We start from the raw sequence: 21,389 nt of genomic DNA, 5'->3' as shown, positions 1-21,389 counted from the left end.
AGTCAACATGGTCAGAGTTAGTCAATGCTAGTCAAGCAGCTCAAAGTTGATATTTTCTGAATTTTTATGTATTTTGAATCTTTGATTTTTCTTTCGTAATTTTCAATGAAATTTTACATTTTAAAATTTGTTTAAAACTTTAGTGGAAAATTCTATTTTTAAATTTTTTTATTTTATAAATTTTAAAATATTTTTTTCTAATTTTCTAAAAATTAACTCATTTTAGTTTGGTTTCTGGAATTTCTTTTCTCTTTACATTTTCTGTTTCTATTTTTATTTTCAGAAAACAGTTATCATGCACCAGTTTTTAAAAATTAAAAATAAATTTAATAAATAAAATTTATTTTTAATAATAAAAACTTTTTATATCCATTTATATAAATTCGAACCAGTGTACCAAATTTAATATTTAAAATTATTATTTTCATCATTTTTAAAATTAAAATAATTTTCAGTGAATTGTTTTCTAATTTCACGTATTTTAATTTTCAATTTTTAAAATAAAATTTTAATTTTTGAATGTTTTTCATTTTCAGGAAAATGAAAACGAACATGACCTATATTTCTTAAAACCAAAGGAAATCTTACTTTATATATATATATTGTTTTTAATGTGTTTACTGACATGCATTCAATTAAATTATGGGACATGTGTACTACATGTAACAATATTATCTTATTTTAACAGTGTTACTAAAAGGATTGAAGTGAAGTTAAAATAATTCAAAATATGTAAAACAAAATTATACATACTTTTTCCTTTTCATTTTTATTTTTATTGATACAGTTATGATTTTATTTTTGAAGCAGAATACCTACCAATAAACCACATTTTATCGATTTCTTTCAAAAAAAATTACTTTCGTTGGGGACCTAATGTAACTTGTTACTTCTGTCTTTGAACTAAAATGTAACACCGCCCATGAGGGTCTCTATTTCTCTATGAAGCTTTTTTTTTTTTTTTAATTATTTTCGTTGAACTTTTCTATTTTGTCTTCCTAAGTTTATTATCAAGAGGAAAACATTTGTTTTTCGAAATTAAAAGACAACATACAAATCTTTTTACCGCAAGTTTACAATTGAGAAAACACATGGGTCAATAAAAACAGAGTAATTGATTAATCGAATCGCGTGAAAAATTTTGAGTTAGTTAAATTAATGAGTCTTTTATCATTAAATTTTTATTTGAATTTTTCAAATCGAGTTAAGTGAAATGAAATTCAAATTAAATCATTCGAGTTAAATTAAAAGAATTAAATATGTTAAATTAAAATCTTGTTACAATAAAACTAATTACATGTTAGAGCACATAAATTTGAAACCATACATGTTTGACAACTCTTTCAAAGCAAAATAAAAGACTTTAATATGATAAATTTGAATTGATAATTTACTTGTTTAAGTCCTCAAAATTATTATTTTGAAAATTTTAATTTTTTAACATTTTATATATTCTTTAGAATTTTAATTTTTATAATTTTTAAAAATATGAAATTTTGGAATATTTGAAAATTATTTTAAATTTCTTTTGGTAATATTTGTTGAAATAAATTAATATGCTCGTTCTTCAAAATTGATAAGGAGCAAAAGGATATTTACATCAATTTATTATTTGAATTACTCGAATTATAAAATTTAACTCGAACAATCGAATAATTCAAATAACTCAATTTAATTAACTTAAAATTAAAAAAATTATCGATTTTTTTTCGAAATTAAATAGTTTTTCTCACCCACCCTTTAACAGTTGCCATAAAATATATAGTGAAACCCTGCATTATCGGCATTTGGAAAATCTATAAAGCTGAACAAAACTTTGTGTGCATAGGAATCCTCATTCAGAAGACTGTTGTGATAATAAGATACGATTCATATATGGTTTTCCATGTGAGCATTGAAGAATACACTGAAATTGTGTAGAACAAAATCAAACTTCTTTACCATATTAAACAAATGTTTGGGTTCCCAATAACATTGATGAATGCAATGCCAATTTAAAGTGCAGAACAAGGTGGAATGCAGCCAAATTCGATGCAACTACTCTGCCCTTCCATATACCATCCTAACAATGCTTCCTTTCAAACCCTTAAATCCAACCGATTGAATTTACGTTTTTTTAATTATTGCAATAATGTCTATGCTTAATATTCAATTGACTAATAAAATATTGTATAACTATTTACTTATACTACTCTAAAACTTCAATTATTTTTGAATAAATTATATTGAAAGTCACCCAACAACTATTAAGTTTCTTTTCCTCAATCTTTTTCTTCTTCTTTCCATTCCTTGCCCTAGCCACGGCTCCTCTTTTCGGTGGCATCTGCTGTCCACTCCGGTCCACGGGCTCCGTCAAACAGAAGCTCTACCTTTGCTCTTCTCTAGAAATTCGGCCCTAAAACTATAAAAACTCAAACCAAAGTCCAAACAAAAAATGGGCTTCAGTACCACTCGACCGAGTGCCTATTCCGGCTACGGATTCCCCTAATTGAAGATGTTCTTTCCAACGTTCGGCTTCCTTGTGCTCATAATTCATTGACTCATGATCTTGATTTTATTTTATTTTTCTTTACCTATTTTTAGGTAGAACTTGTTGGTGCATGACAATCTAAATGTATCATAGTGATATATTATATAATTTTAATACAAACAAATCTTAGAAAATAACAAAATGCAAACTAAGCCATCACAAAAACACTTGCCACTTATATAGTTCAAAAGTTGTACACAAAAAAAAAAAAAAAACTCTAAATCATTGTTACATAAAAATTCAGACATGAGAGAAATTAACAATTGTGTTGACATTCCATTTTTAGAGAAGAAGAGTCAACTTCTCTAAATTACTTACGTGCTAATTTGGAAGATCAAAACTATATTATCGTTATGAGTTCGTGTTCATCACCGGAACCACTAAAAGGGTCAGATACCTGAACTCGTGAAAGTTCATAAGTAGGTCCTCGTTCAAGTACCGTCAGCACTTCGCCATCATCTTCTCCCTTCACAAGATCTTTGAGATAGACACAACGGGATTGATCTCCACCTCGGGTACGGAAGTTGTCAGTCGATCGCCACTTTACGCAAACTTGTCGATCAGCTATCTTACCACTCCAAAGTGCTTCCGTGATATGAAAAGCCTGTATAATTACGATGTTAAAATCGGAGGCAAGTAAGACCGATTTATATCTCACAAAGGTGTATTCGAAACTTTAAGTTTTCCATATACGTAGAGTATTATAGATCTTCGAGAAGACAGAAGATTGCAAAACACATTGAAAACCATGGAGTTAAAATCTAGGGTTAATGGCACTAAACACCCTCAAACTATCATAAAGATTCCAAATTAATCCTTAGACTTCAAAACACTCTAATTGAATACTCAAATATCAATCTTGTATCAATTAGGTCATTCTGGGTATAAGTACCATGGAGGCCTTTGTACTAAGAACTAGATTGCATTTTGCCCCTTCTACTTAAAAAATGAACAAATTATTCCGTCTATGTTAGATCAAGGACTAAATTGGTTATTCTGATAAAATTTCATCCATTTCTACTGTTGAAAATTGGTCCTTATACGTCAATATGAGATACACATGGCACACCATGTGTCACTAGTCATTTTGTCAACCATGCCCGTTTTTAACACTAGAAATGGATGAAATTTTTAACAGTTTGACCATTTTTTTAGTAGAGGAGTAAACTGGAATCTGTCAGAGTATAGGGGCCTCCCTGATATTTTTACTGGTCATCCTGTCATTCTAGTTGTCAATTTAGGCATTAAATGTTAGTTTCAATATGACATCAAACATAATTAAAACATGTAAGGGTACCTACCTCGCAATCTACTCGGATATGGCGTGTTAAAGAAAACATTCATGTCAATAAAATTTAAGGGGTTAATTTTCTTTAACACGTCATCTCATGTTATCATCATCAAATAAAAGAAGCTTCCATTCCGCCGGTCATCGAAGAATTTCAATTCTTCAAAGCTTATTAGAACCGATATTCAACATAAACACGAATTCCGCAACATGAACAACCAATACCAATATCTATCAATTAATAACTTAAACCAAAATATTTCACTACAACACTAAACACTATTTCAACATGATCCAAGACGAAAATTAATGGTAAAGAAGTTTACCGGCACTTGAAGGTTGTTAAGGCAGTAATGTAGTCCGATCAAGTTAAGCAGAACATTCAGCTTTGGTTTCAACAGCAGCATTTGAACATCTCTGAAACCGAGCTGCATCCTTTCCAGGCAACTGATCGCATGCAGATAGTCTACAGCATTGAGTGAAACCGAATCGTGAGCGTTGTTCCACCAAATTAATGACGGATTCGGCTTGACGCTTCTGCTCTTCGTGCTGCTTTACATAAAATCCTCGCCAGTCCTATATCATATACATCTCACAAGTTTCAAACACCAATCCAAAGGAATTGAATTTTTTGCTCTATAGTTACCGGATCAAATTCGAGTTTTTCCAATTCAATCTCCATAGTTTATGAACACCAATATTTCATTTACACCCAAGGTAACCTCACTAAAAAAACACCCAGTTCAAAGCTATGAAACAAGAGCAATTAGTCCAAATCGACTTAAATGCGGAAAAACACCATATTTTACAGACATTAAAAACTTAACCCAAAAAAGAAAACAAAAAAATACAACCTTGAAGTTAGGGTCTTTATCAGCTCCGCATAAAAGAGGCCATCTTTCTTTAAGAAGCGACTTCCATAAACAGTCCGACACGCATATTTCTTGCCAATCCCGAGAACAACAAGCCAATGAAGAGAGAGCCGGTGCCTAAAACCCCGAATACCCAACAATCAAACATCTGATTTACATTGAATTCAATACCCAGAAAAAGAAAAAAAATGAAATGAGATAGCAATTAAACGAACCTCGAGGGAAGATGCAATTTTCAGAGATATCTCTTTTGGTAGCGAACTGTATGAGTAATCTGATTGACTCATGGGACTGTTTTTTTTGGGATTCTTTTTGAACCGGGTTTTGCGTTTTTTTTCTGATTCTTGTCGGCTAGGGGTTCTCTGTAATTTAAAGCTATAAACTACGCCGTTTTAGGTACATAAACTCCTCAATAACTTTAACAAGTGTTTTAGAAAATTGTTTGGGGAAGTACTTTTAAAAATTTTGACTTTTAAGTGTATAGTATGATTGTCAATAAAATATTTTAAAAAATAAAATATATATTTTAAACGTTGTAAAATAATAAATATATATTTAAATAATTTTAAATTAATTAATATTGTAATATTTTAATAAAATATAAAAATAATCTATCATAATTTGTTAATATTTTAATATATGAAATATAAATATATAAATGAATAAAAGATCAAATTACACTTTGATTGTGCTGAAATATTAATAGGTAGAGAAAGAACATATGAACCTCAAAGAAAAAAAAAAGAGAGAATATCAAAAAAAAGAAACAAAGAATGATTTCGTCACTAAGGGCATATTTAGTTCGCTGTAATGTAATAGAAGCGTAATGGAATAGAGGCGTAATAGTAATTCAATTGTTTGGTTGAATGTAATGGAATAGAGGCGTAATAGTATTCTTGTGTTTGGTTGAATGGAATGGAGGTGTAATAGCATAAGAGAAAAAAATAAAATGACTAGAATACCATTAGCAGAAATTTATTTAGGTAAATGATTATTGCTATTGTTATTAAATTTTAATAAGATTATTAATATAAATAATAAACAATTTAATCATATTTTAACATAATTATTATTAAATATAATTTAATAAAATATATAATTTAATAAAATTCTTAATATTAAACATTCTTATATGAATTTACTAAAATCATAATATATAATACTATAAAATATAATTTAACATAATTATTATTAAATATAATTTAATAAAATTCTTAATATTAAATATTCTTATATGAATTTACTAAAATCATAATATATAATACTATAAAATATAATTTAACATAATTATTATTAAATATAATTTAATAAAAATATAATTTAATAAAATTCTTAATATTAAATATTCGATATAAATTTATCAAAATCATAATATATAATGCTATAAAATATAATTTAGCATAATTATTAAATATAATTTAATAAAAATATATAATTTAATGAAATTCTTAATATTAATTATTCTTATATGAATTTACTAAAATCATAATATATAATGCTATAAAAATATTGTATAATCTACTTTATTATTTTTAAACTGCAATACATATCTGAATCAATTTCATCTTCTATTCAAGGGCAGAGTACTTTTACCGGCTGATTGAGGTTGAACCATTTTTGAATCTTTAAAACATCCACTCCAAATACAAATTCATGACTCCAAGTGGAACAACAACATATATAAAGAGATAATAGAGGGATGCAATTATTTGAATTGCAATAAAAAGCAAAGCTTGTGATCCTGACACTGAAATGTAATATAAATCCAACCTATCTCGTGAATTTTGATCATATCATAAGCAATTTCTAGCTCCATTATTGAATACATAAATGGTTGCATCAAATATTAATATTCCAAACAAGGAAATAGAAGTTTTTGCTTTAAACCCCTCAATTTTGTTTGAACACAATCAAATTGTCATGGAAAATAGAGAAGGGGCAACCGATTCAATAGTACAAATGTTTCAGTTAATAAAGAACAGATAAAACAGGTTTGGCCTTCTTTGCAGAAACAGGTGTTGCAGCTTCTGCTGGTCTCTTTTTGCTCGACTCAACCTGGAAATCCAGAGACATAAATTTACATCAACGGAATCAGGTCAGATTGAACAATCAAGTACCAGTTAGAACCCACAAAATGTACCTTCTTAGGTGTCTCCCCATCCTCATCTGAACTTTCATCCACAGACGTCTGTCCAGAAGAATAGAAAAACTCAATCCAAATTTCTCAATCACTACTTCAACTAGAGAAAAACAAATCCTTAAAAATTATCAAACTGAAGTCACTGACAATAAAATTAAAGTCATATCAAACAAAACACCACTCAGAACAAAGGGAAAGCATTCATTATGAAATTATGGTTTTGCTTAGTTTTGAGAAAAGAACCTCTTCGTCTTCATCCTCGGAATCATCTTCATCATCAGAACCACTTCCATCCTCGGAATCACTATCATCATCATCGTCCTCATTTTTCTTGTTATTGCTTGGTTCTGCTATCTTGACAGCTTGTTTTACAGCATCAGGTTTCCCAGCATTAGCTTTGGCTATTTTTGCATCTGTCTTAGCTTTTCCTGTAATGGAAGAAAATGTTTGCAGGTTGAAAGTGCAAATTAGTAGAATCTTCAATTATTGATACTAAATTCCAGTACACAAAGAGAACTAACCGTTTTCAGCAGCCACAGGAAGTTCCTCATCCTCGCTACTTTCTTCCTCACTATCTGTATATAAGAATAATACGCATGAGAAATACTTGATTATCACAAAAAAAAAGTTTGGTTATCACAAAAAAGAAAAACAAAATAATTGCTACTGATAAAAGGATATCCTTCCTCTGGGACAAAAGTTTTGTAACCAAGGTAATTAACCCAAATTGAAATGAAAACATGACCATGTCTTAAGTATAATCCTAAAGCATATAATTTGCATAAAATCATTTTCAACAAGCTACCATCCAATGAAAAAATAATTACATGTGCCAAATCATACTAATAAATCTCAAATAATGAAACCAACAACTGATGCTATTAGCGTTGACAATAATAAACCAAAAACCCAATCAAACACGGCCACAAAAACAAGCTTCCCATTGAAAGAAAGAAGTTTAAATAAAACCCAAGGGAAAGCTAGCATCATTTCATTGGAATTTAAAAAAAAAAAAAAATCAAAGCTTCAAAAAATAAAAGAAACATGGACATTACTGGAGATTGCCAAAATTTTACTTCTTTGATTACATCTAAGTAGCTTTTTGCTTCGGGGCCTTCCTCCTTAGTTGCCTCTTTGGCATCGAGTTCTTCATCCCCACAAAGAAAATTAATGCATCACATTGCGCAACACACTGCAATTGATTAAAAGAGAAAGATCAATGAAGTTCAGACATTGCAATCCCTAGGAACAACACAATAGGTATGTATGCATTTCTAAATACCTGCAAGAAATCACCAAGCAGAACAGAGTATTGGGGTTCATTGGGACGATAGTTGTAGAAGTCATAGAGAAGTGGTGTGCTAACTAACAAGTAGACAAACTATGACAAAAGAAAAAGACAATTAAATGAGACATAAAAGTAGAATCAGAAGAAACTCTTAGCTGCAGTTTCAAACTTTCTTTTTAGTCCAAATGTAATTGAAATAATAATCGGAATGAAATGAAATTCTAACCAGGAGTAAGGCTCCGAATCCATGGCCAAATACAAACAGAATAGCACCTAGTCCTTTCAAAATGATGCCAGTTGCAACTAATTGTCTAACCTGTGTGAAAAAGTCTCCTTTTAAGAAAACAAAAGTACAACTCGAGCATGCAATACTAACACAAACTTAATATAACAAAATAATAAATAAATTCATTACAACAAATACAAAATAAATTTCTTACTTCGATATCTGGCAAATTTACATGGAGTTGAGATGATATATGTTTCTTAGCAAGATCAAGTTTTGGTATCAACTCCTATAAAGTCAGTATTCTAAACCAAACCGTGTTAGTATTACTAATCATGAACAGCAAACAAGAAATCTGATCTTTTTTTATCAGCCAAGGGGTTAACAAGGAAATCAAACAAGAAAATCAAACATGCAATACAAATAGTAAAATCAAAGCCCAATGGAAATCATAAGAAAAGAATCAATATCGCAGATTTGAGCAGAAGGAAACGAACGAGAAGAAGAAGAAGCGAACAAAAATCGATTTTAGGGGAAAGGGAAATTACCTCTGGAAGCAGAAATCGAACGAGAATAAATGAATCACAGATAAAAAAAAAGAAGCAGAAATCGATGGAAGGGAAAGGGAAATTACCTCTGGAAGGGAAACGTGGGAGAATTGGTGGACGTGACTTTGCTGGCAGCTTCTGTTGATGTTGGGAGGGAGAGGGTGGAGGTCGATTTCGGGTAAGGAGGGAGGGTAAAACAGAGACTGATTTGGGAAGACGGACGTAATAGGCTAATCGACGTTTTGGGAAGGGAATACAAAAGCAGAGAATTTGGGGAATAGCTCGGTAATGTAATAGGCACGAAATGGGCATTACAGCGAACCAAACTCCGGAATAGGTCGGTAATATAATAGGCGCGTAAGCGCAGCATAATGGTATACCTATTACAACAAACCAAACACGCTGTAAGCTTTAACAAAGAAGATGAGTAACAACCTAAATCAACTAACAAATAACTTATTAACAATCTACCTGCTGTAATAGTTCATTCCGCTTAACTGCTGCTACAACTCATTCCTTAACAGGTCCTCAAAAATAATAAAAACTTAATTTAATATTTTTAAAAAAATAATCATATATAATAATAACATTTTTTTATTCTAAAAAACTACATAAGCCTCCAAAAATAATTTTTGAGTTCTCCAAGTAGAAGAATGATTTGTTGGTGTTGGAGACGCAAGGTAAGTGACAAAGGTAACAACAGCTAGTAGCTGATCTTTGGGCTTAAACCATGCGGTTGTCTCTATGGGCTTTTTTGTAATGTTAAATTTTGTTTTCTTCTTTTCTTCCTAATTACCTTAAGTTGTTCCATATTATAATTTCAAATTTTGAAATTTTGGAGATAATATTATTTGATGAGATATTAACAAATGTCAAATATAAATCAGAAATAAAGAAAATATAAAATAAAAATAATAATTCCAAGCTCCAACTTAATGCTAGGAATTTATAGAATAAATCAAATACTAGTACTCGATTAAATTCAATTAATTGATAAAAGTTTAATGTAAAATTAAAATTATTAAACTATTAAAAAACATTTATATTTATATTTGAGAATTTATTTGATATACTGTAAATAGAATTTTTAGACTTTACAAGTGAATAGTGAGTTAAGGGTTTGACAAATGTATTATAGGGTATAATAAATTAATTACATAAACAAACGTAACACTTGTCACAACCTCAACCTGTTTGTAAAATCTAAAAAACTCAATCAAATAATTGCCTTTTATATTTATAATTAAATGTGAATAGAAAAATTTATTGCTTAATACTAATTTAAACAAAACCAAACCTTCCACTTTTAAGCATCATTACCCCTTTTAGATTATTGTCGAGGAGGTTGATGTTTTGTCCTCCCCGATATGAGCCTAAATATGTAAATAGAAACATTTACTAAACATAAGTCATATATTTTTGGGGTTTGCAACTAATGTTGGAAAATTTAAATTAATTGGGCAATGTTAAGTGCATCTCTTCATTACTAAAAAAAGAAAAGTTAAATTAAGGTTTTAGGTCAAATGTAAAGTTGATTGCATGATACTTAAGAATTCGGATTTAGTTGCATTGTTACCATCGACAGCTATTTCTTTTTCTTTTAAAAAAATCTCCATTTTCGTTTTATAATATGTTTAGAAGTTTTAATTGTCTTGTTTTTAAAGTTTCGAACACGTGTTCTTTTTTTAAAATGTAATTATCTAACACTTATTGATATCAGTTGTTGTTTATTTTATAAAAATGCAAAATTAAATATACAAAACCGAATATTAATCCAACCATTATAAACAAATTAAAAGTGTAAGACACCAATTTGGTTTGCAAGGGCCAATGGCGGAAAGCCCCAAACTTGTTTTGGCGGAGAGGAAGGATTTCATTCTCTTTCTAAAAATCTTTTACAAAAAAAAAAAAAAAAAAAGTGAAGTTCTTAAATAAAAAAATTATGTTTTGATAGGTTGATGAATGGATTGTGAGAAAGTAAAGAGGCTGAATTATGAATTTTTAATTTTAAAATGATAAGTTGGAATTGAAAAATATTTATTGAGTAATAATTTTAAGATAAGGAGTGGATGATGATAAGAGGTGAGATTCATCAATCGTAGCCGTTGGTATGTTTAGTGATCAATCATTGACTTGAAATTGAAGATTAAAAGGCGCCCACAGTATGATATCTCAAATTTTTATCATGTTTTAAATCACACCCTTCCTTTTCCTCCACACCTAATCTCATTGTTTCACTGCTCACATCTTCTCCATTAATCTTAATCATCTAAAATTGCCCCTACTTTCTCCTCTTAATATCATACTTAACCTAATAATCAATAATACATCCATAAATGTCATCTAAAATTTTAATATTATTTTAAAAATTCAAAATAAATATTAATTTGAAATGGGTTTAATTTTGGTATTCGAGTTTGATAAATGTGACACTTGTGTTATTTTTACTTAGTTATATATTTGATTAATCAATTTTCAGTAAAAATAATCAAGCGTATATAATCTCTGAAATAAATATGAATTAGATTGCTATTGTTGTTATGAACAATGGCTTAATTTATTTTAAGGCAAAAATACACTTTATTACTATATCAAAATGGAAGATATTTAATAAATTTTAGATTTGAATCTTGTAATATTTTTTTTCTTTGTTTTGATAACAATAACAAATTTAATCCAAGTAGAGGATGAAAATATTGATTCATGTTTCATAGGTTTGGTTCAAATGGGATGGAGGAGACTTTGCAAAGTGAAAAAGAAAGGAAGTTGCTATATATGAATGAATTATGCAAATATGTGGGAGACATAATCATAAAAGGAAATTGCAAAGAATACCAATCCTTCCCCACAAGTCTCTTGACCAACCACAATAACATACCTAGAGATCAATTGAGGCATGCAATAAACAAAAACAACTTTTAGTCTACCAAACCTACGTATATGGAGACTCTGCTCCACAACCAAAGTTTGTTCACAAATATTTTTAAATTTTATTTTCTCATCTCCTATTTACAAAATAAAATAAAATATAAAGTATACTAATATAATACATAACCCCAGCTTGAAGCCCTTCCGGGTCAGTCCATGAACACACATAATAATATAGACTTAGCAATAACCAATATTTAGTTAAAACTTAATTTGAAGTTACATATATCATATATGAGTGTGGATAGTGACACATTAGAGCTAGAAGAGATAAATGAAACTAAGTAAGATTTAAACAAATACCCGTATTTATATATTTAAAATATTCATATTTTTGCTATAAAATATTTATTATGAAATATCTATGATTTTTAAAATATATTTATTATTAAAATATTAATAAATTTTCAATAAAATATTAAGAATATTACTTAAAATTTAAAAATTCCATGTTAAAATTTATTATTAAAATAAAATTATAAAATTAAATACTTTTATTAAATTAATAATTTATAGGTATGTTTAATAATATTAAAATTATAACATTTGATTTTAATATTGTTAAATTTTAAATTTGATTATTAATTTAATAATATTTGGCTTTATTTAAGATTAAATTTTATATAAAAATTAAGTTACCCATCAAAATTTAATTTTGAAAAATAATTTGCGTTTTTCAAAAGGAAAAATCATTTTTTAAGAAAATGAGTTTATTTTCTATTGACTGATAAATAATTTTTCTTTGACCAAGGTATTTTGTAGGAAACAACCGCAAAACATTTTCCCTAGGTAATTTTTCGTGAAATAAAGACCACCTAAGTTTGTGCATGTGATAGAGCAAATGACATGTGAATATCAACAAGTGAAGCCAAAACAAGTATACTAGTTTTCTTAACCCATGATTAATTAAATTACTTTTTAACTATTTCTCAAAATTTTAACAATTTTGTAATGTTTTATTAATAATATAGTTATGAAATTAAAATATAAAAATATAAAAATATAAAAATTTAATTTTAAAACATGATAATTGATATTAAATAAATAATATTTTAAAATACAAATAATATAATAGTAGATTTGTGAAATTCTATTTTTATATATAGTTTGTAATTTAATTTTAATTATTAATTAGTAAATCTAAATTATTAATTAAATTTAAATAACGTGACCAATAAATAATTTGTTGTAACATTGTTTACATTTTAGATATCTATTTCATTTTAAATAGTATATTTAATTTCTAAAAGTATTGATGAACTTTAAAATATTTTTAAAATTTTGAATGAAAAATTATAAGTTGAATTTTTAATTATTAAATACAAGCAAATTGGAAATACATATTATAGAAATATATTTTGTGAAACACCATTAAAATAAATTAAAAAGGTGGAGGGTTTATGTTACACTTTTCCACTCCTTCCATGCTTATTTTCTTTCCTTTATTTAATTCCAGACTGCCATATGTCAATTTTAGTTTCTTATCATTTATAAGTGTACCTTCTTTCATACAAGATTGGGGTGGGAGATGGGGTATGATGATTTAAATTTATCCCAAACTGATGTTTAATAAAAATTTTAATTATTGTTCCATTAAGTTAAGATATAAGTATACATTTATCTATTAAATTGCATGAGAAATGAGTAGATTTTTTATCGTTCATATCTATTTTACAATTTATGTCTAAGGTTTATATCTATCTTTCTCAACAATATTCCTTTTAAGATTTGATGTTGGGAATGTAATGTATATTTCTATTGTATCGCATATTTATGGGTAAAAAAGAGTAAATTTTGATGCAAGGAAAGAGAGGTTGATTGGGAATTGAAAGTAGAAGAGAGATGAGACAAATTTGGTGGCCAAGCAAGCAGGAGCCCGCTTATTCACCAAACTAGTAGGGTATATGGGTCAGATTGGGAAATGTAAAGCTAATAAAGGAGTGGTTATGAAATCAAATTAATAAGAGAGGGTGTTAGGCCTTTATCAAAAGGGGTTAAGCAGGAAAAATCAAAGATGGATTGGGGGGACCTCATCAATTATTTTTCAGCTTCTCTTTCATGACTTTTTGGTTAAGATATGAACATCTTTTGGACAAATCTGACTGACAACTCCATTATGGTCATATATCAACTAAACTTACCAACTAATCTGCCAAAACTATAACCCCTAAAATGTATTACTTTAAGATAATTTAAGTCTGTAAACAAAAAAGTACTGCAGAAAATTGGGAATTTGAATTCTTTGCTTTTAATTTGTGTGAATTGTTTTTATGTTTATTTTATTTAAATCTTTATCTTAAATAGATTTTAAGGGTAAACTATTAAAATAGTCACTTTTGTTTCTCTTAAGTTACATTTTAGTCACTTATGTTTGAAGTGTTACGTTTTAATCACTTACGTTAACGTGTTGTAACATTATGTTTGAAATTTTTTGTGCAAATGTAAATTGCCTAAAATAAATGCATAAAATTTCCTAAATTTTAATAAATATGTATTAATAAATAGTTAAAATTATTTAATATTGAATTTTCAAAACTGAAATAAAAATACACATAATAAATTATTAAATTGTCAAATAATTATATATAAACTATGACACGTTGAATTGTTTCCTAATATCTGCAATTTCATATTGCTATGTTAGATAAGAATTTAGAATTGAGTTTTTAATGCTAGTATTATAATTAAAGCATAAGGATAAATTTACTACTTAATATTTATTTTTTGTCATTTTGAATTTTGTGTTAGAAATAAAAGGTTTAGAAAATTAGAATTATTGTCTGAGGCATGAATATCATTGTACTTTGTGGATTTACGTATTCCCAGAGTTTAACAAACATTTCTATTAACTAGCTAAAATTGTAAAAGGAAACTTTTGGGAAAATAGGAAGTGTTTGAAAGTGAATGTGGACAATAAATTGGTTGAAAGATTTTGAAGGCTGTCAGGGTATTTACAGGAGTTTCATTAGCTAAATATAACAAAAGTAAGTTTATTGAATTAGTTAAAATAGTTTGAAGACTTAATTAAAAATAGCTTCATTGAGTTAAGTTATTTTTAACTTTCGATAAATATAGGTGTTATAAGTTAATAAAATCACTTTTCTTGGACTCTCAAAAATTCTGGAAAAATAATTTCAAAAACAAAAGGACTCAAATATACATTACACTAGTCTTTTCGTCCCACCCTCTCAACTTGATTCTTACTAAATATAATAATTTATAAATAAGGGTCTCAAGGTAATGCAAAACTTGCGTAATTCTTTGAAATTTATAAAACTTTCAACACTTTAACCATTACTTTTCAAAATTCAATAAAATTATTGTTTTGGACAAAATAATTGATTGTACCGTTAAAACTTTAACAATGCTAATGTGATAGTCGTGTGATAATCCAAGTGCACTTTATAAAAAAATTAAAATTTTAAAAATAAAAAATAAGAAAAATATCCCGTCAATAGTGAAGTACACTTTGAGATTTCATATCAATCCTTTTAAAATTTTAAAAATCTAAACAACTTTTTTATCCACAAAAATAATAACTTAACTAAATTTAAAAAATTAAGGACCAATATAATAAAAATTAGAACCAAAAATAAAAATTAAAAGAATTTATCGTTCTAATTAAAATTAAATTCTATTAATTAATAGTAATAATCTCTTCTTGCCAAGTCTCCAAATTAAAGAAATTAAAGATAAGTTTTGTTAGGTTTACATTGTTCCTTCGATTTTCATTTTATTAATTATAGATTTTAGAAAATATTAACAAAACACAAGAAGTAGTCATGGTTTAAAAAATATACCGAATAGAAGATTCAACCAATCTAAAAATATTAAAAATATATATCAATAATTAATTAATCAAAATATAAAAATGAAAACATAAAATAATATAAATTTAAATGGTATTTAAATTTTTTATCCAATTAGGTGCCTAAACTTGACTTCAAGACTCAATTAAATACCTAACATTTTTTTTGTCTAACTAAATACGTGACCTCAAGGTTGAATGTGCATGTTAATTCAAAATAAAAATACTAAAATAATAATATAAAAGAGATTTTAGGAGCCGGTTATTTCAGTTTTAATTAAAAAAAAAATCATTTCAAAGTAAGCAGTCAGTCCAACGACGGAGGCATCCAAATGAAAAGCCAAAATTTAGGGAAATATGTCTTTCGAAAAGATTACATAATTTCCTTTTGAGACACCTTTCTTCTCCTTCTTATTGTTTTGCCTAAAAAACCCTCTTTTCTTTTTCTCTGGAAAGTCAAATAACAGCGTTAAGTTACAACGTTAACACCGACGAACCAGCTTTCATTTATTAACAATACTTCAATCAATAAACATTCTCAAACATATACCAAAACCCACAACACTGAGGCAGAGCGATAAGACAAAAGCAAAGTGGTTTCAGTTTGTTCATTAGATCGGACCATAAGTGTAAGTAATTTACCACATTGATTGCATGCATGTGAAAAAAATGTGAGTTCTTTTGTTTGTTTGTTTGGGACGGTTTCTTTGTTTGATCTCAACTTCTTTTTGATTTGGGGGTATTACACCTTTGTTTTGTTTTACAGTATTTACAATAATCTAAAAGTTTTTTGAGGGATATGGAATGTTGGGTTTGTGTTAGATTTGAATTTTAATAACTATGATGTGAAATGCCAGTTTACTTGAGTTGAAATTTTGGATTGTTTTAAGAAACCCAAATTCGTTTATGCATAGCATTTCAGATTCTATTCTTCTTTTGATTCTCCAGTAGCCTTGAAGTGCATATCTGTGTTTTAACTAGGTAGTATATCAATTTTCTTTAGTGTTATATATGATTACGTATTACAGTCTTGGTGTGAACAGTGTTGATTTTGGAACCAATCTGAAATTATGGATTTCCTTTGATTCTAAATTCAAATGATTTTGCTCTGACAGAACTCCAAATCGTGTTCTCTATTCTTTTTCCTATGTTTTGATATTTTGGTATGGCTTTTGACCTATGATTGTTGTTTATTTATTTAATTGAGTTGGTTAATTGGATTCTTATGATAATTATGGACAAAGCACGCCATTTTAATAAATGCAAATGATTTTTTCTTTTTTGTACAATGGAAAGGATTGTAGATGTTGAGATTTGAATCCAAACCATCTAAATTCTAACTTTTAAGAGTGGCCGCATAAACCAAATCTTAATGATATATATCTATACTATTCCTTCTATTCCATGTTTCGTTGGGATGATTGAGATCATCTTTCTAGAAGCAAATTTATGTGCCAGCTGCGTCTAAAGATTATTGGTTGATTGCTCTGAAATAGCATGTTTTCTATCAATCTAAATGGTGATTGAACTTGTTGATGGTTTTATGTAAATTAGCATCAATATAGAGATTCTTATGGCAATGCGGATGTTGCGATTGAAATGTGCAGCTCAATGGGTGTAGAAGTTACAGACATCTGCATGGACAAGCAATCAGATTGTGCTATAGTTTATTCGAATGGTGTTTCAAATTATGAAACATTTCATAGTCATCACAATGCCATGCAGTCATATACGGATGGGGACCCCGAGCTCCAAGGTACAGATGAAGGCACCGAAGCAAAAGAATATGAGGTGAAGGAATGCACTACTGAAGATTCAGTTGTGAAATCTGAACAAAGTCTAATTGAGAATGCCAAGGAAGAGCAGAGCATGTTAAACTCCAATCTATACGCTGGCCTGCCTGAGGATGAGGTCAAACATGAAACTGCCAGAACAAAGAATAATAAAACGAGAGTATCCAAACATGTATCAAAACCTGCTGCAGCAAATGTTCGAACGAAGCACACTGTTCCGCAGCCATTTGCCCTTGCAACTGAAAAGCGTGCTTCATCTGGACCTCGTCCTGCTGTGTCTGAAGCTAATGCTGGAACTGGTTTGAACAAATCTTCTAGCATAAATTGTGCACTTCATCTAAACACAAGAAAACAGAATCAGGTAACTTTCTTCATAAAGATATCTTTTTCTTTAAAGTCCATGGTTCATTTGAGTGCATAGTAATAAATTTTACTTAAGGCACAGGCTTTATGATGTTTTAAATGTATTAGAAGCTGCATAAATTGATAATAACTACAAACTTCTCCTCTGGAACTTTGATTTCTATTGACATCATTTTTCTGTAAATGTTCCTAATGGAAACCTGAAGCAATCATACCGTGCCTCGATTAGTAGCTTGTCCTTTCTGTTCTTTTTTCTTTTGAAGTATAAATTCGAAATGGAAATCATGGCTCGAAAAGGTAATAATGTATTCAGCAGAAAATCTAGATTGATCAACTACAGGCTCAAGATTTTCCTTTTCTTTGTTTCATTCCCTCATAGTTGCTCATGAAGCGTCTATATGTTTGGCAGCAGCCCCAATTGGTCTTGAGGAAGCCTCTGCAACCTAATAACAAGAAGCATTCTGATGATGATGAATCTTATTCTGTTACTTCTCTGTATCCTCTTTCTTCCTGGATTTAAGTTCATACATGCTTTTTCTATACGTGTTTGGTTTTATATGTCTTTGACATGCTGTCCTCCTGTGCATTCATATACTTTCTTATATGTAGGGTTTCTTCTGTTTGAAAAAGGGGGATTTTGAATTCTTGATATATATTCTAACATGTCCACACATGTTGCTGTCGTAATTGTTAAAAGATTTGTTCAATTGACGGAAAAGCTTGTCAAATTACGAGCACTAACCTATAATTAAATGGAAATGTTTATAGTTATAAAATTGTGAAAAATGCTTTTAGATTGGACATGGACACTGCATGCCCATGGCAAAGCATGAGATCATCTCTCTGACGATAATCACTGATGTTATCCCTTGACTGTACAAAGCACTTTGGTGTCTTCCCAGACTGCCAAGCCGAAGTCAACTGTTGCATCAGCGCCTACATTTCGATGTTCTGAACGTGCAGAGAAAAGGAAGGAGGTATTGTCTTGAGTTTGACATGCTAAAATGCATCTGCCTTAACTTTAGCATCCAAATGCATGTGCATTTGCAAATCCTTGTCTCACTTTGTTGTTTTCTTGTAGTTCTATTCAAAACTGGAGGAGAAACACCAAGCTCTGGAAGCTGAGAAAACCCAAAGTGAAGCAAGGACTAAGGTGCAACAGCTCACCATGCTGCTTACACATCTCTCTTTTGTCTACTAGTTTTAATTTACTGTTTGAGGCAGATGATTATAGTTCGAAATAACCCCAAGAATGGTAATTCTGTTATTTCCTTTTTGCTTTTTTCCTGATAAAAAGTTTTGAAAATTTTCAAGGAAGAGATGGAGGCAGCCATCAAGCAATTCAGAAAGAGTTTGACATTCAAGGCAAGCCCCATGCCAAGCTTCTACCATGAGGGACCACCACCAAAAGTTGAACTGAAAAAGGTATACTGCAGATTTGTATTAATCTTTATATGACATTTAGCCTGGTTCAAACAGCTAATTCACTATTTAAATTTTGATATGCTGCTTTGTGTGGATGTCAGATGCCACCAACTCGTGCAAAGTCCCCAAAGCTAGGCCGAAGGAAGAGCTGCAGTGGTCCAGTCAGTTCAAGTCAGGGAGACAAGGTAAAAGGTACTTCTCATCACAAAAATCGTCACAGTTTGGGTAGTCAAAGAGAAGCCATTATTGCCACCACATTCAGTTCAGCAAACAAAAAGAATCAAAACAATGTCCCGAATGGAAACTCTCCTTTGGAATTCAAAGATGAGTCTTCGAAAGCACAAGAGATGAGTGAGTTGGTTCCACCCAAGGCAAATGGCCACATTGACTTGGACATTAATTTCCTATCTTGAGTTTCTGGTGAGTTTTCTAATTTAAGGGAAACACTTATTCCCTTATTTTCTTGTGACTGCACTAAAGAATGTTTATTCTGTTTTCTTAAAACTGCAAAGACTTGTTGCTCTTTATTGTTATTAAGTGTAAATTTCTGTAAGTTATAACGTGGTTAATATATATATATAATGTTCCTGATCTGTTGTAATATTTCACAAAGTCAAGAAACTCCACTTCACTTATTTGAACAATTCAATAAATTTGTTCTTAAATTTCAATCTCTTCGTGTAGAATCTTTGGCTGACACTGACAATCTTATTGCATTTCCTTGGTGTTTGTCTGCTAAAATAGACATTGGAAATGACTCGAATTTGGTACTAGTTGACTCAACCGGACTCATTGTTTCTACTTCTATCTGTGATGTAGAATTGTAGAAGAGCAAAAGTACTAACTATTATCTAAACTTATGAACGCGGTGACGATTGTGTACTTGAATTGTTTCTTTTCTTTTGGTTGCCTGGGAAGAGTTGTGCTTGTTGCCTCCATTAAGAGATGAAAGAACGAAGATAAAGTAAGGTGGAGGGGCCATTAAAGCGGTGCTTTGTTAGGGTGGAAATTTTGCTTTTTATGGAATGAAAATATGATCATTGAAAGTTCATAAAGGAGACAAAGATGCCCATGGGGCCTATAGAACATTGTTTTGGTGGATATATGTACTGGTTTTATTAAAATAAAGTAATTTAATAGTTTACATACAAATATTAATAAAGAAAAATATAAGAAAATTTTTAAAGTTATTTTTTTTGTGAATTTTTTTAAGAGTTGAACTCATATAAGTATATAAAAATAATGAAATAAAAATAAAATAAAATTCAAATATAAATGTAATATAATAAACAATAAAATACTTGTTGAGCATTTTAGAGTGTCCTTTTCATATGGGTTAAACTATATTTATATGATATGGTTACCGTTCATATATGTGACATCGTAGGTAGGTTACAATGCACGTCGACACGTACCTTACTCTAGGGTTAACACGTGCTTATACAATGTGGGTTTGCCGTTATGATGGTGTGAACATACATCGTGCGGTCTCATAGAATTATACGATGTGGGTTTTCCTATATGATGATGCGAACCTACATCGTGTAGTCTCATAGAAGGGTATGCGAACTTGAAGTGCGAATCATGTAGAGTATGGGTCAAGACCCAGTTGGGTAACGGGTCAGTAATAGTGAGTATCATAACAAATTTTCCCCTACCTAGTTCGAAGAAGAGTTATAAAGTGACTTTCTTTGAACCTAATTTTATGAGATGAGAGGTCATAGAAGGAGAAGCTTATTAGATACGCCTTATGTTTTAACTTTTAATGTACACTTCGCCACGTGTTAAGAAGTGATACAACTGTACGTAACTAATTGTGCCCTTATTCTCGGATACAAGAATCGTTAAAGTGCAAAAACCCTTTTAAAAAGAAGTTACCTGAGCCCTAAAAATTACACTGTTTGAATTCGAGATTTTGGAGGAGAAACCATTTTTGAGAAGAACAATTTTAGAGATAATTTCCTTAAAATTTCCATAATTCTTGCGATTTTTTTTAGGTTTATTAGAATACAATAGTTAGGACTAGAGGAAGCAGTCGTGCTACTTAGGACATCCCTCCACAACGTCGTGAAGTGAGTACTCCGGTGGAAGCAAAGACTTATGTTTGCACTATGAAGGAAGAAGAAATGAATCATGTTTTGGCTGCTCGGGGGATTCAAATACCCAACTTTGCTTCTGAC

General features: G+C 29.6%; 4 protein-coding genes across 9 annotated transcripts; 1 reads left to right on the top strand and 3 right to left on the bottom strand.

Moving 5' to 3' along the window:
• Positions 1–2,679: 2,679 nt before the first annotated feature.
• LOC105778032 (uncharacterized) lies at positions 2,680–5,065 on the bottom strand. The gene is made up of 4 exons (XM_012601595.2): positions 4,906–5,065; positions 4,673–4,807; positions 4,145–4,394; positions 2,680–3,134 (listed from the first exon to the last, which is right to left on the bottom strand). Exons 1-3 carry the CDS (start codon positions 4,975–4,977, stop codon positions 4,188–4,190), a joined length of 414 nt encoding a protein of 137 aa, XP_012457049.1. The 5' UTR covers positions 4,978–5,065; the 3' UTR covers positions 2,680–3,134; positions 4,145–4,187.
• A 1,421-nt stretch (positions 5,066–6,486) lies between these two features.
• LOC105775477 (uncharacterized) lies at positions 6,487–9,380 on the bottom strand. Its single transcript, XM_012597988.2, has 11 exons — positions 9,364–9,380; positions 9,215–9,272; positions 8,979–9,122; positions 8,559–8,633; positions 8,345–8,434; positions 8,113–8,211; positions 7,886–8,022; positions 7,352–7,405; positions 7,074–7,258; positions 6,831–6,878; positions 6,487–6,745 (listed from the first exon to the last, which is right to left on the bottom strand). The coding sequence occupies exons 1-7, from the start codon at positions 9,378–9,380 to the stop codon at positions 7,921–7,923; spliced, it is 585 nt and encodes a 194-aa protein (XP_012453442.2). The 3' UTR covers positions 6,487–6,745; positions 6,831–6,878; positions 7,074–7,258; positions 7,352–7,405; positions 7,886–7,920.
• LOC128033962 (histone deacetylase HDT2-like) lies at positions 6,659–7,820 on the bottom strand. Its single transcript, XM_052622461.1, has 5 exons — positions 7,697–7,820; positions 7,352–7,405; positions 7,074–7,258; positions 6,831–6,878; positions 6,659–6,745 (listed from the first exon to the last, which is right to left on the bottom strand). Exons 1-5 carry the CDS (start codon positions 7,818–7,820, stop codon positions 6,659–6,661), a joined length of 498 nt encoding a protein of 165 aa, XP_052478421.1.
• Positions 9,381–15,939: 6,559 nt separating the features above from the next.
• On the top strand, positions 15,940–20,399 carry LOC105775476 (protein WVD2-like 3). Of its 6 annotated transcripts, none has more exons than XM_052622782.1 (8): positions 15,940–16,257; positions 17,183–17,782; positions 18,164–18,279; positions 18,668–18,761; positions 18,866–18,937; positions 19,099–19,209; positions 19,311–19,629; positions 20,029–20,399. In XM_052622782.1, exons 2-7 carry the CDS (start codon positions 17,228–17,230, stop codon positions 19,620–19,622), a joined length of 1,260 nt encoding a protein of 419 aa, XP_052478742.1. In that variant the 5' UTR covers positions 15,940–16,257; positions 17,183–17,227; the 3' UTR covers positions 19,623–19,629; positions 20,029–20,399. The 6 variants fall into 6 exon arrangements, with proteins under 6 accessions (XP_052478742.1, XP_052478743.1, XP_052478741.1 ...); XM_052622783.1 differs by having other exon boundaries at positions 19,954–20,399; XM_052622781.1 differs by lacking the exon at positions 20,029–20,399 and having other exon boundaries at positions 15,941–16,257; positions 19,311–19,880.
• The last annotated feature ends 990 nt before the right edge of the window (positions 20,400–21,389 follow it).

Source organism: Gossypium raimondii, chromosome 10 (assembly GCF_025698545.1).
Source record: "Gossypium raimondii isolate GPD5lz chromosome 10, ASM2569854v1, whole genome shotgun sequence".
Classification (NCBI taxonomy): Eukaryota; Viridiplantae; Streptophyta; class Magnoliopsida; order Malvales; family Malvaceae; genus Gossypium; species Gossypium raimondii.
This window is presented reverse-complemented; position numbering and strand designations above follow the sequence as displayed.

Bases quoted from the DNA above. Each gene is read 5' to 3' on its own strand.
- LOC105775476 (XM_052622782.1), top strand. From the start codon at position 17,228: ATGTGCAGCTCAATGGGTGTAGAAGTTACAGACATCTGCATGGACAAG. The intron at 18,762-18,865 runs GTATTGTCTTGA...GTTTTCTTGTAG, and splicing joins GTGCAGAGAAAAGGAAGGAG to TTCTATTCAAAACTGGAGGA. The intron at 18,938-19,098 runs GTGCAACAGCTC...AAAATTTTCAAG, and splicing joins AAAGTGAAGCAAGGACTAAG to GAAGAGATGGAGGCAGCCAT.
- LOC105775477 (XM_012597988.2), bottom strand. The intron at 8,435-8,558 runs GTAAGAAATTTA...TTTTTCACACAG, and splicing joins TAAATTTGCCAGATATCGAA to GTTAGACAATTAGTTGCAAC. The intron at 8,023-8,112 runs GTATTTAGAAAT...AATCAATTGCAG, and splicing joins TGCTTGGTGATTTCTTGCAG to TGTGTTGCGCAATGTGATGC.
- LOC105778032 (XM_012601595.2), bottom strand. From the start codon at position 4,977: ATGAGTCAATCAGATTACTCATACAGTTCGCTACCAAAAGAGATATCT. The intron at 4,808-4,905 runs GTTCGTTTAATT...TCGGGGTTTTAG, and splicing joins AAATTGCATCTTCCCTCGAG to GCACCGGCTCTCTCTTCATT. The intron at 4,395-4,672 runs GTTGTATTTTTT...TATATGATATAG, and splicing joins ATAAAGACCCTAACTTCAAG to GACTGGCGAGGATTTTATGT.
- LOC128033962 (XM_052622461.1), bottom strand. From the start codon at position 7,820: ATGATGCTAGCTTTCCCTTGGGTTTTATTTAAACTTCTTTCTTTCAAT. The intron at 7,259-7,351 runs GTTAGTTCTCTT...CTTCCATTACAG, and splicing joins TCCTGTGGCTGCTGAAAACG to GAAAAGCTAAGACAGATGCA. The intron at 6,746-6,830 runs GTACATTTTGTG...CTGGATTTCCAG, and splicing joins ATGGGGAGACACCTAAGAAG to GTTGAGTCGAGCAAAAAGAG.